Source organism: Phalangium opilio, unplaced genomic scaffold (assembly GCF_054372755.1).
Source record: "Phalangium opilio isolate 3A_F unplaced genomic scaffold, DU_Popi_V2 ptg000088l_1, whole genome shotgun sequence".
NCBI lineage: Eukaryota > Metazoa > Arthropoda > Arachnida > Opiliones > Phalangiidae > Phalangium > Phalangium opilio.
The window spans coordinates 5,520,112-5,537,089 of NW_028324193.1; the positions used below are offsets into that span (position 1 = coordinate 5,520,112).

The 16,978-nt window shown below is 40.3% G+C and overlaps 2 protein-coding genes across 3 annotated transcripts; both read right to left on the bottom strand.

Moving 5' to 3' along the window:
- Window positions 1-10,755: 10,755 nt before the first annotated feature.
- Window positions 10,756-12,656, bottom strand: LOC149649636 (uncharacterized). Of its 2 annotated transcripts, XM_089849407.1 has the most exons (3): window positions 11,657-12,656; window positions 11,505-11,591; window positions 10,756-11,426 (listed from the first exon to the last, which is right to left on the bottom strand). In XM_089849407.1, exons 1-3 carry the CDS (start codon window positions 11,921-11,923, stop codon window positions 10,758-10,760), a joined length of 1,023 nt encoding a protein of 340 aa, XP_089705533.1. In that variant the 5' UTR covers window positions 11,924-12,656; the 3' UTR covers window positions 10,756-10,757. The 2 variants fall into 2 exon arrangements, with proteins under 2 accessions (XP_089705533.1, XP_089705532.1); XM_089849406.1 differs by having other exon boundaries at window positions 10,756-11,591.
- Window positions 12,657-12,728: 72 nt separating this feature from the next.
- On the bottom strand, window positions 12,729-16,571 carry LOC149649637 (uncharacterized). The gene has a single exon (XM_089849473.1). The coding sequence runs from the start codon at window positions 16,569-16,571 to the stop codon at window positions 12,729-12,731; it is 3,843 nt and encodes a 1,280-aa protein (XP_089705599.1).
- Window positions 16,572-16,978: the final 407 nt, after the last annotated feature.

The following is a 16,978-nucleotide window of genomic DNA, read 5'->3' on the forward strand; positions in this document are numbered from 1 at the left end:
CTACCGTCGGCGATGTAAACTAAAATATTACTAACCCCATCCATGTTAAGATGCGAAGTTAAACAGCGTCGAGCGCGGTCAGTACTTGGGAGGGGAGACAACCCCCGGGTTCAAACCCCGGTCTATGGCAGAATCCCCTTTGTATGTGTGATGGGGTGAGTCGCTTGTGGCGCCATCTACCGTCGGCGATGTAAACTAAAATATTACTAACCCCATCCATGTTAAGACGCGAAGTTAAACAGCGTCGAGCGCGGTCAGTACTTGGGAGTGGAGACAACCCCCGGGTTCAAACCCCGGTCTATGGCATAATCCCCTTTGTATGTGTGATGGGGTGAGTCGCTTGTGGCGCCATCTACCGTCGGCAAGGTAAACTAAAATATTACTAACCCCATCCATGTTAAGACGCGAAGTTAAACAGCGTCGAGCGCGGTCAGTACTTGGGAGGGGAGACAACCCCCGGGTTCAAACCCCGGTCTATGGCAGAATCCCCTTTGTATGTGTGATGGGGTGAGTCGCTTGTGGCGCCATCTACCGTCGGCGATGTAAACTAAAATATTACTAACCCCATCCATGTTAAGACGCGAAGTTAAACAGCGTCGAGCGCGGTCAGTACTTGGGAGGGGAGACAACCCCCTGGTTCAAACCCCGGTCTATGGCAGAATCCCCTTTGTATGTGTGATGGGGTGAGTCGCTTGTGGCGCCATCTACCGTCGGCGATGTAAACTAAAATATTACTAACCCCATCCATGTTAAGACGCGAAGTTTAACAGCGTCGAGCGCGGTCAGTACTTGGGAGGGGAGACAACCCCCGGGTTCAAACCCCGGTCTATGGCAGAATCCCCTTTGTATGTGTGATGGGGTGAGTCGCTTGTGGCGCCATCTACCGTCGGCAAGGTAAACTAAAATATTACTAACCCCATCCATGTTAAGACGCGAAGTTAAACAGCGTCGAGCGCGGTCAGTACTTGGGAGGGGAGACAACCCCCGGGTTCAAACCCCGGTCTATGGCAGAATCCCCTTTGTATGTGTGATGGGGTGAGTCGCTTGTGGTGCCATCTACCGTCGGCGATGTAAACTAAAATATTACTAACCCCATCCATGTTAAGACGCGAAGTTAAACAGCGTCGAGCGCGGTCAGTAATTGGGAGGGGAGACAACCCCCGGGTTCAAACCCCGGTCTATGGCAGAATCCCCTTTGTATGTGTGATGGGGTGAGTCGCTTGTGGCGCCATCTACCGTCGGCAAGGTAAACTAAAATATTACTAACCCCATCCATGTTAAGACGCGAAGTTAAACAGCGTCGAGCGCGGTCAGTACTTGGGAGGGGAGACAACCCCCGGGATCAAACCCCGGTCTATGGCAGAATCCCCTTTGTATGTGTGATGGGGTGAGTCGCTTGTGGTGCCATCTACCGTCGGCGATGTAAACTAAAATATTACTAACCCCATCCATGTTAAGACGCGAAGTTAAACAGCGTCGAGCGCGGTCAGTACTTGGGAGGGGAGACAACCCCCGGGTTCAAACCCCGGTCTATGGCAGAATCCCCTTTGTATGTGTGATGGGGTGAGTCGCTTGTGGCGCCATCTACCGTCGGCGATGTAAACTAAAATATTACTAACCCCATCCATGTTAAGACGCGAAGTTAAACAGCGTCGAGCGCGGTCAGTACTTGGGAGGGGAGACAACCCCCGGGTTCAAACCCCGGTCTATGGCAGAATCCCCTTTGTATGTGTGATGGGGTGAGTCGCTTGTGGCGCCATCTACCGTCGGCGATGTAAACTAAAATATTACTAACCCCATCCATGTTAAGACGCGAAGTTAAACAGCGTCGAGCGCGGTCAGTAATTGGGAGGGGAGACAACCCCCGGGTTCAAACCCCGGTCTATGGCAGAATCCCCTTTGTATGTGTGATGGGGTGAGTCGCTTGTGGCGCCATCTACCGTCGGCAAGGTAAACTAAAATATTACTAACCCCATCCATGTTAAGACGCGAAGTTAAACAGCGTCGAGCGCGGTCAGTACTTGGGAGGGGAGACAACCCCCGGGTTCAAACCCCGGTCTATGGCAGAATCCCCTTTGTATGTGTGATGGGGTGAGTCGCTTGTGGCGCCATCTACCGTCGGCGATGTAAACTAAAATATTACTAACCCCATCCATGTTAAGACGCGAAGTTAAACAGCGTCGAGCGCGGTCAGTACTTGGGAGGGGAGACAACCCCCGGGTTCAAACCCCGGTCTATGGCAGAATCCCCTTTGTATGTGTGATGGGGTGAGTCGCTTGTGGCGCCATCTACCGTCGGCAAGGTAAACTAAAATATTACTAACCCCATCCATGTTAAGACGCGAAGTTAAACAGCGTCGAGCGCGGTCAGTACTTGGGAGGGGAGACAACCCCCGGGTTCAAACCCCGGTCTATGGCAGAATCGCCTTTGTATGTGTGATGGGGTGAGTCGCTTGTGGCGCCATCTACCGTCGGCGATGTAAACTAAAATATTACTAACCCCATCCATGTTAAGATGCGAAGTTAAACAGCGTCGAGCGCGGTCAGTACTTGGGAGGGGAGACAACCCCCGGGTTCAAACCCCGGTCTATGGCAGAATCCCCTTTGTATGTGTGATGGGGTGAGTCGCTTGTGGCGCCATCTACCGTCGGCGATGTAAACTAAAATATTACTAACCCCATCCATGTTAAGACGCGAAGTTAAACAGCGTCGAGCGCGGTCAGTACTTGGGAGGGGAGACAACCCCCGGGTTCAAACCCCGGTCTATGGCATAATCCCCTTTGTATGTGTGATGGGGTGAGTCGCTTGTGGCGCCATCTACCGTCGGCAAGGTAAACTAAAATATTACTAACCCCATCCATGTTAAGACGCGAAGTTAAACAGCGTCGAGCGCGGTCAGTACTTGGGAGGGGAGACAACCCCCGGGTTCAAACCCCGGTCTATGGCAGAATCCCCTTTGTATGTGTGATGGGGTGAGTCGCTTGTGGCGCCATCTACCGTCGGCAAGGTAAACTAAAATATTACTAACCCCATCCATGTTAAGACGCGAAGTTAAACAGCGTCGAGCGCGGTCAGTACTTGGGAGGGGAGACAACCCCCTGGTTCAAACCCCGGTCTATGGCAGAATCCCCTTTGTATGTGTGATGGGGTGAGTCGCTTGTGGCGCCATCTACCGTCGGCGATGTAAACTAAAATATTACTAACCCCATCCATGTTAAGACGCGAAGTTTAACAGCGTCGAGCGCGGTCAGTACTTGGGAGGGGAGACAACCCCCGGGTTCAAACCCCGGTCTATGGCAGAATCCCCTTTGTATGTGTGATGGGGTGAGTCGCTTGTGGCGCCATCTACCGTCGGCAAGGTAAACTAAAATATTACTAACCCCATCCATGTTAAGACGCGAAGTTAAACAGCGTCGAGCGCGGTCAGAGTAGTGAACCACCTAAAATATGGAGAGTTAATTAGGTCATTTAATTGGGTCGCCAGCCTTCTAGCGCGCTAGACTCGCGCGTGTATACTCGCGTGAGTTTAGAATGGGGGAACACCGGTTTTTTATCCGGGGGGGTTTCTCTGAGTTCGTTTATTGGTCGAGAGTGGGGGTCGCCAATTGATTAGGTCTTTGTTAATTGGTTAAGGGCGGGAACTTCTTTAGTCGTGACGTAATCGTCAGATAGAGTTTGTCTGATAAGACATTACTCTCTTTATCTCGGTTATTCGCCTTGAAGAGAGCAGTGACTTCTAATGGAGAATAAGGAGCATCGAAAATATTCCCCGGAATGTCCGCTTGTTAAAGGGTTTTCAACATGTAACATACCTATAAATTGTTCTAACGACGAGTCTGGGAGAGATGTGTCAGTAACGGAGAAATACGTTTCAAGTGCAAACAAATCCAAGACTAAAGAATATTGTAATAATAGATGTTGTATATTGCGGGTTATACAGGTTGGAATCAAATATTCTTTTATAGCTGGAACATATATTATTCTACTTCCTATAACTGTACCTGTAGGAATTATTTTGGGAATGTTGACGATGAACCCAGTAGTTGCGCTTTTTGGTCTCTATCCTTTGATTTTACCATATTCACTATTTCCTGACATATATATAAACAAACGAATATGTCAATGGTGTAAAAAACCAATCAAATTTTGAAATAAAATGTTAAAAACAATGTACTGATTACATCATGGTTAAATTCTACGATAATGAATCCAAAAATTTGGAAATAATTTTAAAAAGTTCCCCTCTATATGCTTAAACGGTTTTTGGACGTGTCTGTACTTGTCTTTAGTCGTGACGTAATCGCCAGACTTAAATAAGAGTTTGTTTGATAAGAGAGCGATCTCTCTTTATCTCGGTTATTCGACGAACGCCTTGAAGAGAGCAGTGACTTCCGAGGGAGATCTTACAAAATGCGTTATATAGTGACGTATCAACGATTCAAAGGGCGCGAGGATTTCCAATATATGGTCGCGTATCTTTTAGATCAATGCGCTATGTATACAATATGTTTCGAACACCGAGTATCTGAAAATGGGAAAATCGCTCGTGTTACGAAGAAATGCCCGATGTTTAAAGATAGAGAGCCTCAAGAAAAAGATATCGAGTACCAGAATCAGACGGAAATTTTGAAACGATTCATATTACCTAGGAGTACCATTATTTTGGAGGAATTAGATGACGGACTGTTATTTACCCGATTGGGTCACGGTATAAATCAACCAAGAGCCAAAGCCCCGGAAACGGATTCACCGGCGCCATTGTGTTTAGAAGAAAAAGCTGAATTTTACGGAAATGACTTTATAAAATACATACAGGAACAAATGAGTAAATTCGGTACTCCCGATAGTTTTTATCATGAACATTTACCCGTTTTATTTCCAAGTATATGTTAATGTAATCTTCTCTAAAACGTAGGAAGCGATTAAGGTTGCTCTCGGTGTAGTGGTTAGCGCGTTTGTTCGCCAATCAATAGATCGCGAGATCGAACCCCGCTCTAACCATCACATCGAGTTCAACCTTTTATTTCTAAATAAAATTGGATAACGTGTAAATCCTCATTCATTTTTAAATAAAATATCAATTATGTCGGTCAATTCTTTTTTCGTTACTCTGTTAAGTGATAAAACTGATGAATATCCCGATAATTCACAATCGTCTTTCACGGTCAAATTAGGTAAACCAATTATTCTTTCAAACGAATGGGAAATTGGTTTATCGGAAATATTAACACCGAAAATTTCAACCGTAATAGACAATACCTGTAACTCTTTCGAAATACAGGTACCTGAACGATATTTAACGAATGATGGCTGGGACATTAGAAGAGTGGAGTTAATACCGCAAAAGTACGAAGGTTCGAAAGATAAAAATGGAAACGCCGTATTTTTTTCAATGCAGAATAAACTGGTGCGTGACTTAACCGTTCAGCTTGAAAAACAGAATTTTCCCGTGAAAATACAGGTTATAGATATGTCAGTCCCGACTGGGCCTCCTATCAAGAGAGTTAAATTATCAGTCGATGCCGGTCACCAGGCCAGGCTAGCTCCTGGCCCTCTGGCTCAGGTTTTAGGATTCGAAACGGACGAGTACATTACTGGGGAATACATTTGTCCCATTCCATTGTCTCAACAAGCTAGAAATATTACGATAAACTACACCAATAATTATATCGAGATAAAATTGAAAAAAACTTTAAAACTTCAAAATCGTATGGTAACGGTAAAGATTCCTGAGGGACCCTATAGTGTCGACGCCCTATTGGAAGCTATGAATAGAGCGATACCCGAAGCTCATCAATCTCGGTTTAATTTCTCATTAAACGATAACGGTACCGTTCGAATAACGACTGATAAGGAGTGCACCGTGCTTTTTAGAGGCGTTCGTAACAAATTAGGTTCTATGTTAGGATTCGGTGACCAAACTAATCGTCTATTAGGGTCTGCAAACGCTAACTTCAAACCGGATTTAGTCAGTCAATATTTATACGTTTACACTGATCTGATATACCCCCAGTTTATAGGCTCTGGTTTCAAACCTCTTCTACGCGTCATTCCCACTAAAAACGATACGTCGGAGAAAATTATCACATACGATACTATAGACTATTATCCTATAAGATCCAACGAAATAGAAACTATCAAAATTGATATTAGAGACGAGGCCGACGCTCCTATATCCTTTATATCGGATCGCATCATTATCAAAATTCACTTTAGACGACATGTCTCGACCTAATAGGTACGTGTCCTACTATCAGGAACAGTTCCTCGGATCTCCACCAGGTGTATTAGTGCAAAAGGGATCTGGGTTGGGCGGAATTTTTAGAGCTTTGATGAGAATGTTAACTCCTCTAGCGAAACCGATAGCTAAGAGCGTGGGTAAAGAAGCTTTAGGACTCGGTGGTAGGTTTATTCAAGATTTAAGCGCTGGAGAAGAACCCAAGAGAGCGTTCAAAAGGAATCTAAAAATAGCCGGCTCAAATTTAATTCATAAAGCGGGTGATAGTCTGGCTAATTCTCAGTACGGGTCTGGTATTCGACGGAAACGTCAGAAGATACGCAAGAAGAAAAGTAGATCAAAGGCCGATTTTTTATCATAAAACAAGATGGCCCAATTCGAAGGCATGATGGGGGAATTAGACCTATTCGCGACACCCCCTTTGAACGCTAATATTATAACTAGTAGCGACGAAAGTTATCAACCTTTAAGTTCCGTAACGGATAGTGGACCTTTGGAATTTTTTGTCCCTGGCACGAGCGAACATTATGTCGACCTTTCTAAAACTAGGTTAAGGCTGAAGGTCAGGGTGCTTCATTTGGACGGCACCGAAGTACCAGCCGCTGAAACCAAAGTAGCTCCGGTTAATCTTTTACACGCCGCCCTCTTTTCCCAAATAGACGTCTTTTTAGGAAACACGAGCGTTCAGTCCCCTAACCAAGGAGCCCCTTATATCGCTTATCTCGAGAATTTATTAAATTACGGTATAGATGCTAAAGAAAGCCAACTAAATCTAGGGTTGTATTATAAGGATAATCCGATCGATCCCGATACCGCCTGGGTGGCAGCCAATAAAAATCTTACTACCAATGGGATATTAAGAAGAGCCGAGAGAGCCAAGGTATCGAGTACGATAGATTTATACGCCCCGTTACACGTTGATATTTGTCGCTTAAATCGTTTCCTATTGAATAATGTAGACGTTAGATTTAGGCTTATTCGATCTAAACCAGAGTTTTGCGTAATATCGAAAGAAGCCGCTGATAAGAAATATAAAGTGGTTATCGATAATGCCTCATTGTACGTTAAAAGACTAAAAATAAATCCCGAAATAATGTTAGCCCACGCTACGGTATTAGAGCAAACCAGCGCCATCTATCCTTTGAATCAAACAGTCGTGAAAACCTTTTCAATTCCAGCTGGAATGAACGACGTTAATCGAGAAAACGTCTTCTTAGGTAAAATACCTCAAAGAGTAATCATAGGTCTAGTTCGAACCTCGGCCTTTAATGGTAATCATTCTTTAAACCCCTTTAATTTTGAAACCTTTGATCTTAATTACCTATCCGTCAACGTCGGTACCGATACCTATCCTTCGGAAGCCTTTACGCCTGATTACGAAAACAATCTATACACTCGAGAGTACATGTCGTTATTCACCTCTCTAAACACATACAGAAAAAACAAGGGAAATTTTATCACGTACGAAGAGTACAAAAAAGGTTACGCTTTGTATTGCCTAGATTTAAGCCCGGATGAAAATGCGGGGGCTAGTCATCTTTCTTTGCCCCGACAAGGAAATCTACGTATCAATATGAAATTTAAAAACAATTTACCACACAATGTCACGTGCATAATTTATTCCGAATTTGAAAATTCTATCATGATAACTAGGGATCGCTCGGTGTTATTTAATCCCGAGTAAAAAGGCTCTATATAACCTCTGATTTAAGAAGCATTCTCTCATAACCGGTTAGAGATGAATCAAGTACACTACCTATCGGAGAAGCAAAACATTTACGTTGGAAGCGGAATTCTTCCCGTCTTCAATGTCAAACGACTCGATACTAAAACCGAAGCGTCTTTCGACAGTTGTATTTGGAATAGTATATGGACTTTCGAAGCGGATATTGACGCTTTCTTTAACGGAATAACGGGACGATTTCTGACTTGGTTAGTTGACGGTACTCAGAGAGTTAAGCTAGAATGCTTCGTATGTCAGAGAGGAAAAATAGTTGATATTCGTCAATATATTAGAGGATCGAATAATAGATATAATATTCTATTCTCAACATCGAAAGGATTTTCATTAAATAAAGACAGTTGGTTAAGGTTAAAGAACTTGAAAAATGTTATTGGTAGCGAATTAAAGCGAAAAGAAGAGGCCAGAGAAATAATGAAGAAAATTATCTTGGACAGTTTGACCAATATTTTATTTAATTTCACTGATTCGTGCGAAAATATCAGCTGTCACAACGAAATCGCCCACGATATCACTTGTTTACCCACGGATACTAATTGGAGCGAGAGAGTGGAGAAAAACCTAATTAGAGCTATTCCGTTGCTTAACTACGAAAGAATTCTAGAATCCTTTGTCGAGGAATACGGAGATTACGAAGACGACGTCTCAATTTTATTTAACGATATTCTCGGAAACTTTGTCGGTCTAAAAACTGAACTAATGTACGGTTAAAATATATGTCACTCTTATCTCGCGTGTATTGGGTCATGGATTACTCTAAGGCGTCTGAAAATATTCCGAGAGGATTTGAAATCGTTGGAATGCGTTACCTCGGAGAAGAGCAAAATGAATTTAATATCGAAATTACTCGATAAACGGTGCCAAGGGACCAGGAGATATTCGCCAGAGAACAACCACTACCGAAGCTAATGTCCTAAATGATCCAGTGTTTAATGACGTATCTATTTAAAATATATTCTTGGAAATTTTGTCGGTCTAAAAACAATGTATTGTTAATTTTTAAGTAACCGAATAAAATATAAATTACTCTTATTGTTGCGTTTCCTATACCTACGTTATATATCAATTTTTTTTTCCTTATTTAGAAAATATTCCAGAAAATTGTATCTCTCCCTCTTATATAATACCCTACAACTACGTTATATTATCAGATATCATTTTCGATCTTGTTTAGAAAAAATGTCTCTCTCAAACGCGTACTACGACCCCGAAAATCCCTCCTCTTTTTCCGGATTGGATAAATTAACGAAAGGAGTTCCTCAGTCTTCGAGGAAAGAAGTTGAGAGTTTTCTATTAAAACAACCCACTTATACTATTCATCGTTATCGTCGATTAAAGTTTCCTCGCAATAAAATTACAGTGACATCTATGGATGAGACTCATCAGGCTGATTTAATAGTTTTAGATAAACTTTCCAGATACAACAAGGGTATGAAATATTTGTTAAGTAATATAGATGTTTTGAGTAAATACGCCTACGTTATACCTATTAAAAACAAGACTTCCGCGGAAGTTATAAGAGCTTTTAAAATAATACATAAAGATGTTGTACCCACGAATATAAATACGGACGCTGGCTCTGAATTTTTAGCTAAACCAGTTCAGCAATATTTTAAAGAGAAAGGTATTCACCACTACGTAGCTTACGGGAATAAAAAAATTGCGATCTGCGAGAGATTTAACAGAACGGTTCAAGAGAAAATACACAAATTCATAACTAGCGCTGATACTCGTAGCTATCTGAGTGCGTTACCAAAAATAGTTAAGGCTTACAATCACTCGATACACCGCTCAACTGGTATCGCGCCAGTCAATGTTAATCTACAAAATGAGCATAAGGTGTGGTACCGTCTTTTCGGTACCATTAAACCTGGGACAAAACCAAAGCTAAAAGAAGGTGATTTAGTAAGGTTGAGTAAATTTGAAAAAACCTTTTCAAAGGGATATAAAGGCTACTTTACAAAAGAGATCTTTATTATTGATAAGGTTTTATACCGTAATCCTCCAGTATACGTCGTTAAAGACAAAAATAACGAGATAATTAAAGGAACGTTTTACGAATACGAACTATCTAAAGTGATATGAATACGTTACAAATAAATCAAATATTATCATGCGACCAGAGGACAAAACCCTACTACCTAGGTACTTTTCCTAGAGACATGCTTCCCAGGAAACCTAGAAAGAAGAAATTTTGTTTTGTTCTGAACACGGAGAGAGCCGAGGATCCTGGACTTCATTGGGTAGCCATTTACGTTGAAAACAATGAAGGTAATTTTTTCTGCAGCTACGGGCAGAGCCCGGATACGTATAAAATTAACCTGGCCAAATACGCGTCCAGATGGATCTATAACGATAAATTAATTCAAGATATGTTCTCCCTTTGTTGCGGACCTCATTGTATATTCTTCCTTATTCAAAGATGTCTAGGAAATTCGTTTCATAGAGTTCTGAAAATGTATGAAAATAAAACGGAAATTAACGACGCCTTATCTTTATGGAATATCTGCCTTCACTTGTTAAGACATAGATATGAAAAATGTAACCAATAAAATATTAAAGTTGTAATGTTTAATAATCAGATACACTTGTATTGAATGCGAGAATAAAAATATTTATTATTCGATTATAATTTTTATATAAATTGTAATTATCATGCTTTTATATATAATCAGATACAAGCTTTTTTATATACTCAAATACATGCTTTTATATAATCAGATACGTGTTTTTCAATATAATGAGTTAGATGCTTTTAATGTAATAATCATTATTAAGGTTATTTTTTTGCCTTTCTATAAGTTACCCATTCGATCTTAGATTCGGGCTTTTGAAGTTCTTTCAAACTAGCTTCGCGATCTTTTTTTATTTTGGCTTGTGTAGGGTACGGTTTTGATTTCGTAGATGTAATTTTCGCGAGTCTTTTTTTCGGCGAAGTCTCATCGTTAGGGTTAAGTTTCCGGAACTTTGAACCAGAAGCGCCCTTCGTTGATAAGGCCTGTTGAGACGTCACGGGCTGATTCGGTACCATGGGTGTTAAAACTGGCATACTCGGCGTTTGAGACGTCCCGGACTGTTTCGGTACCACGGGTCCCATGGGTGTTAAAATTGGCATACTGGTCGTTCGAGAGAGAGACGCTGGCGTAGTAAACGATATCGCCGGTGTTTGACCCATTGCTGTACTACTCATTATAGGCTGTGGGGTAGTCAGACTCGAGGAGATATTAAAAGGGATACTTTGGGGAGGGGTAGCGACATTAGTAGGGACAATTTGGGAGGGGGTAGAGATATTAATAGGTATATTCTGGATAGGGGTAGGCCACGATGGAGGAATCCAAGACGAGGATGAAGGACTTAGAGGCTGTATTTTACTCGACACTCCGGGTGCTGGAAAAGACGAACTCGTTGTAGGTGGCAAGATAGTAACGCTTGGTGGCTCCGCTAAACTCTTTAAAGATAAATATTTTTGAAGAGTTAAAAGGTACTCCTTCAATTTTTCCTCGGCAGAACCAGGCTTTCTCAGTACCTCTTTAATGGCGTTGTCTAAACTGTTAACTTCCTTTTGATTGTCCGTCAGTAAAGCCGCTGGTACTAAAACGCACTTTTTCATTATCTAGTAAAGACCGAAGCTATTGTCGGTATTAACATTGAAAGCAACGCCGGCCAGAATCCTCCTACCTGTTTAATTAACACCTGTCGCCTCTTTTTGTCGCTTAAACCTCTCTTGGATAAATACCTTATAACGTTTTTGTAACGTTGAAGTCTTTTCTTTTTATGACGATTCAATGGAATACCGCCGTTCTTCAAATTATAACAAATACCGCTTATACAATCCAATTGGGGTCGCGTACACTTTGATATTAAAAGTTTTCTTTGTTTCACACCGCTTTTACGCAAGAGATTTAAAAAGGGTAATTGGTTCCTAACCGACACGGGTAAAGGCATGTCTCGAAATGAGGTTAAATAAATTGAGATTTATATTTTATGGATTATTATTTTCTAACGTAGATTACCATCGGTCCTTCATTGGGGAATATATTGGACCTAAGTCTTAAACTATTATCGGTACTTTGTTTTAGATCTATTAAGATATAAGAATACGCTTTTTCGGTACACTCTTCGTACGCTTCCGTTAGGCGTTTGGTGTCTGTAGGAAAAAGCTGACGACTTAAATAGCGAACCTGGTTATTATCCCTAGGATTTTTAAACATAACGATATAAGAACAGTTCAATGATATATTTCTAGAATATTTACCTGGGTTAAAGACATTTTGAGACAGCAGCACGATGCTTAAAGATAAATGATGACTCCCGACACAAAAAAGATTACTTATAAACTCCTGTTTGGTACAGGTGTTAGCTAGATCGTCTAGGATTAAAAGATTATTTATTCGTTTATCAAAAAAATCAGAATCATTAGGAATTAGTCCTTCGTGGAATTCAATAGGTAAAAAGAGTTTCAGTTCATCAAAAATGTCCTGATAAACACTATAGCAATAGACTATTCTATCAGGAGGTTTGTCCATGATAATGTCTTTATATTTGAGTAAATTTATTACCCACGTTGTTTTCCCCGAGCTGCTTGGGCCAGCCAGTAAAATGGTCATCGGTGTTTCTAAGCGGAGGCGATATTCTAACCCGTTCTCCATTTTTAAAACGTTCTCTAATATCGTCTATGAATTCGTAGTTGACTCGATCTTCGTACGGTATCACTCTCACTTTAACAAGGTGTGAAAACGTGACCCGATGTTTAGTGGTCCGTTTTCTCATTTGACGTGGCAGACGGGTCTTGATGATTTAAATATCCGTAAGGAAGTGTTGTGTAATCCTCTAAGACTCTACGTTTATTGAAACTATATCCAAAGGTTTTCTTTAGATTGCCTAATAAAAGTGTAGCTGTTTCTTTACGTCTTACAACATTAAATGGAACGGTGACCGACAAAGTTTTAGAGGGACTATATAAAACACTTTTAATCGAATCAAAGTTAATGATTTCTTCATTTCTTCTGTTAAGGGTAATACCTTTCATTTTAATAACAGATTTACCGTCTGTGGTACGGTAAGCGTACGACTTAGGCCCTGTCGAGACAAATTCGAGAATCGTCTCACCCTTTAACTCATCCGTCCAACACCCTAGATTACTAGATAAGGGTGGTAGATATTCCCCTTCCTTTGTTACAACTATACATGAATCAGTGTCACAATAAAGTAACCTCTTACCCATTTTACTTATCGTATTATACAACTCGATACGTCCTAATGAACTAACAAAGGAAGCTATCGTGGGACTTCCTTTGTAGTAGGTAGGAGCGTATTCTTTTTTTAGTTTATAACTGACTAAACAGATTTTATCGTTTACCGGTTTCAGGTCTAACAGTTCTTTCGTTTCATCAGTTATTATCTGAACTAATCCAGCGTAAGAGTCAATGTATACATTTTTTCTCTTATCCGTATTGTAGCCCATTTTTCCCCAAAGCGAATTTAGACATAGCTTACTAATGGCGCGGAGAGTGGGGTTGTCCACTATCTCTTCTTTATTAATAACTATTCCTTCTCGGTCATAAATTGATTTTAAATACGCTTCTTTTTGCTCTTCGCTTTCTATTCCCGAAGGCCAACCTGAACTAGATTGTTTAATTTTAAGGTAACAATCAATGAACGTGTCAAATAAACCGGTATTTTCTTTTCTGTCAAACTTATCTTTGTAATGTTGGACTTCAAAAAACTCTAGAATCTTATATCCATTTTTAACTGCTAGATATACCTCGGGACTTGGCCAACAACCACAGAAGGATCTTTCTTCCGAATTATGTGTACAGACTGATTGTTCAGTTTCAACGCATTTTAAACACAAAGCAAAGAAAAGTTTCTTTTTAGTTTTAATTGGAAGGACAGGCAAAAATAGATTTTCAGGCGCTAATACTCGACAAGAAATAAGACCGAAATAAAAATTAGGTTCAAAGTTGAAGTCTTTCGTAATAATTTCAGGATGACCTTTAGGAAATACGCCCCATTTACATACGTAAGGATAGAGCGAGCAGATATCTAGGTATTGAATAGACTCGCCCGGTTTTGCCTTATAATACAGACATATACACTCGCTTCTTCCCCCGTACAAGGCACTCCTGGATCCAATTGGTTGTTTAAATTTTAAACTGTCACAATAGAGTTTAGCGTCAGGATCATCTCGTAATCTCTCATTGAACTCGCATTCCCAAATATTGAGGTGTTCGGCGTTCGGTAAAATCTTTTTTAGATAATTTTCCCTATCTAGAGTTCTTTCGTAGACATTTCTGTTTAGATCTTTAACTATAGGATTGTACTCGTAATGTTTTGTGTGTTTTACACATCCGTGATAAACGCATCCGTTATAGTTTAAAACAATTTCAGGATTTTTACAATATCCGTCTATTAAATAGTTTGACACCCTTTTTTCCCCTTCCAATGACAAGGCAGTTTGAAATTTTACCCCGCGTAATTTTTCTTCCAAGGCTATACACTTTAAGGCTCCGATACTAAAATTTCCACGAAAACCCTTTGCAGGTACGACACCTAGTGTGTATTTTTCAAGATGTTTGTGAAGGAAAATATTAGTTACTGTTCCCGCTATGGTAATACCACCTACGTTAAGCACGTCGACCCCGGAGACATTCCTAAATAACTCTCTAAATTTTTCCATTCCTAATTGTAGGACCTTAACATCTTGAATAGCGTATGTTTCAAGCTCCTGTCTCAGATTATAGGGCTTATCCTTTCTTTCCGAATACCATTTCATAAAATCCGCGTGCTCCTTATCTTTAAAATTATCGGGCTCAAATTGATGTATCTCGGGTATAGGGCCTACATAGTCTAACGTTTTTTCATTATGGAACAGATGCGGGAAATAGTCTTTTTTTTCTTCCCCGAGATCGAATGTAGATGAAAATTTTCTTAAGGGGACACTAATAAATCTGTAACTGTCAATGAATTTGATCTTTAGATTTTTTAAGAAGAGTGCCATGATTTTTGAACCGTTGAAGATAGGCTCAGGAACTATATTCCTTCTAAGTATTTCTTTCAATATAAAGAAAAAATCGAACCCTGCCCCGTTATGAGCGCAGCAGATTACATCGGAAAACAACATTCGCGCAACCTTTACTTTCTTATTTCCCTTTTTAATAGAGCTTGTCTCACATTGGAAAAGATAGTCTATAAAATCCTTTATACAATCAAAGCCCCTAAAGACACGAATGGTAAATTCTTTTGAATCAACGGATTCTTGCGCAGCGGAAACCAAGAGTACGGGAGTGTGTTCATTATTTAAAGGGATAGTTTCACAATCGAAGTATAGAACACGAACAGGAGGATAATCAATATCTAGGGGCATCACCCAACAATGATTTTTTTCATGCGTAATTTTACAATTTTTACACGTTAGATCACACTTATGATTTGGTTTTATTTCGCGAGCGCAATTTCCGCATCGTTTCAAAGAATCACATGTTCCGTTTCCCTTATGGTTATTAAAACATTCGGTTCCCTTTAAATATCTATTACACTCCTCGCATCTTATGAGTTTATACTCGTCTTTTTCGTGATAAGCCTCAGTTGTTTGACAGCGGTAACACATAGCCGTTTCCGAACAAGAATGACTAGATTTTTCTTCCGGACCGTAAAATAGGGTTAAACAGTATTGACAATAAGCCCTAGCCGCGAACATTGAGGTATAAGACCGTACAACATGCATATGATTTCCAACTTTGAGGAGGAAAATTTTTTTTTCCTTGTGAGGACCTATAAATATTTTCTCAAACTTCTCTTCCGCGGAAAAAATTACAATCTGGTAATCTGACAGGGCATTTTGAAACTTTTGAACACCCAATAAATCTACAGGACCCTCCGGGAGTTCGGCTAATGCGTGTAACTCTAAAGCCGCGGTTTTTTGGGAAGGGTGGTCTACATTTCTTAATAATCGGAACCTCCATTGATTAAACTCGTTTAGCTTTCCTATTGATTTTAAGTAAGTTCGATCAGCTAGACTTTTACCCACGGCTAAGGCTCTAGAAACGCATAGAGTATCATTATTTCTAATAGGTATGTAAGCATAACCTTGGTCAATATATTTATCCAGTTCAGCTATAGTTCGATTATGCACCGCTTTTCTACCTGTCATTGGAACATTGCATTTTAAAAGAATAACATCAATTTTTAGAGAACCCTCTAATAAAAGACTACGTTTGGACTGAGCCACCTTTTCGATACTAGAGAGTAATCGATCAGGAGTTAACTCATTTATCGCCATAAATCTTAAATTTACAGGGTTCTCTAACGCGTCGGAGCTTATGGCGAATCTAATTAAGTTATACTCTTCATTATTTTGCGTGATTTGGTTTATAAGAGATGTTAATATTTGGGAAAGTTGATCATGAATTTTGGTTAATTTTAGTTCTTCTAAGTTACGGAATTTAACATTATATTCTGTTGTAATACATTTATATTTTCTAGATTTTCGATTAGATATTTTATCTATCTTGAAATATTGTTCAGGTCTAAATTTTGTGGATAAATCGATGGGATAAAGTTCATCATCTGAGGATGACGAAGTGTCCGACATTTTTTCTTAATGGGAAAGTTCTTCAAATCTATTGATTGTTTTCTCCAAGGCAACTATTATGTTATGGAGATCGTCTGAATCTCTAATTACGAACTGCTTCTCATAGGGTTGTCCTCTGTATTTAAAGATGGCTATTTCTCGATCAGGCGTGGCGGCTATTTGAATGGGTTCTTCTGACATATATACCGTTGCGCCCCAATCTCCCTGAGCGTTGTTCAGAATTGATTTAAGTTCAAATGCGCTCTCGTATTTAATACATATACCGTCCTTAGTAGGGATGGGAAACGGTTTTCGAGGGTTCTTTGATTTCGCGTACCTCCTAATATCGATGTATAAAGTACCCCTGAACGACGATATTTTAACTCCTAATAATCTATCCCGGCCATATTCTATTATATGATCTTTCC

Coding starts and splice junctions, on each gene's coding strand:
- LOC149649636 (XM_089849406.1), bottom strand. CDS start 11,923: ATGCCTTTACCCGTGTCGGTTAGGAACCAATTACCCTTTTTAAATCTC. Junction 11,592..11,656: donor GACAGGTGTTAATTAAACAG/GTAGGAGGATTC, acceptor GGTCTTTACTAG/ATAATGAAAAAGTGCGTTTT.
- LOC149649637 (XM_089849473.1), bottom strand. CDS start 16,571: ATGTCGGACACTTCGTCATCCTCAGATGATGAACTTTATCCCATCGAT.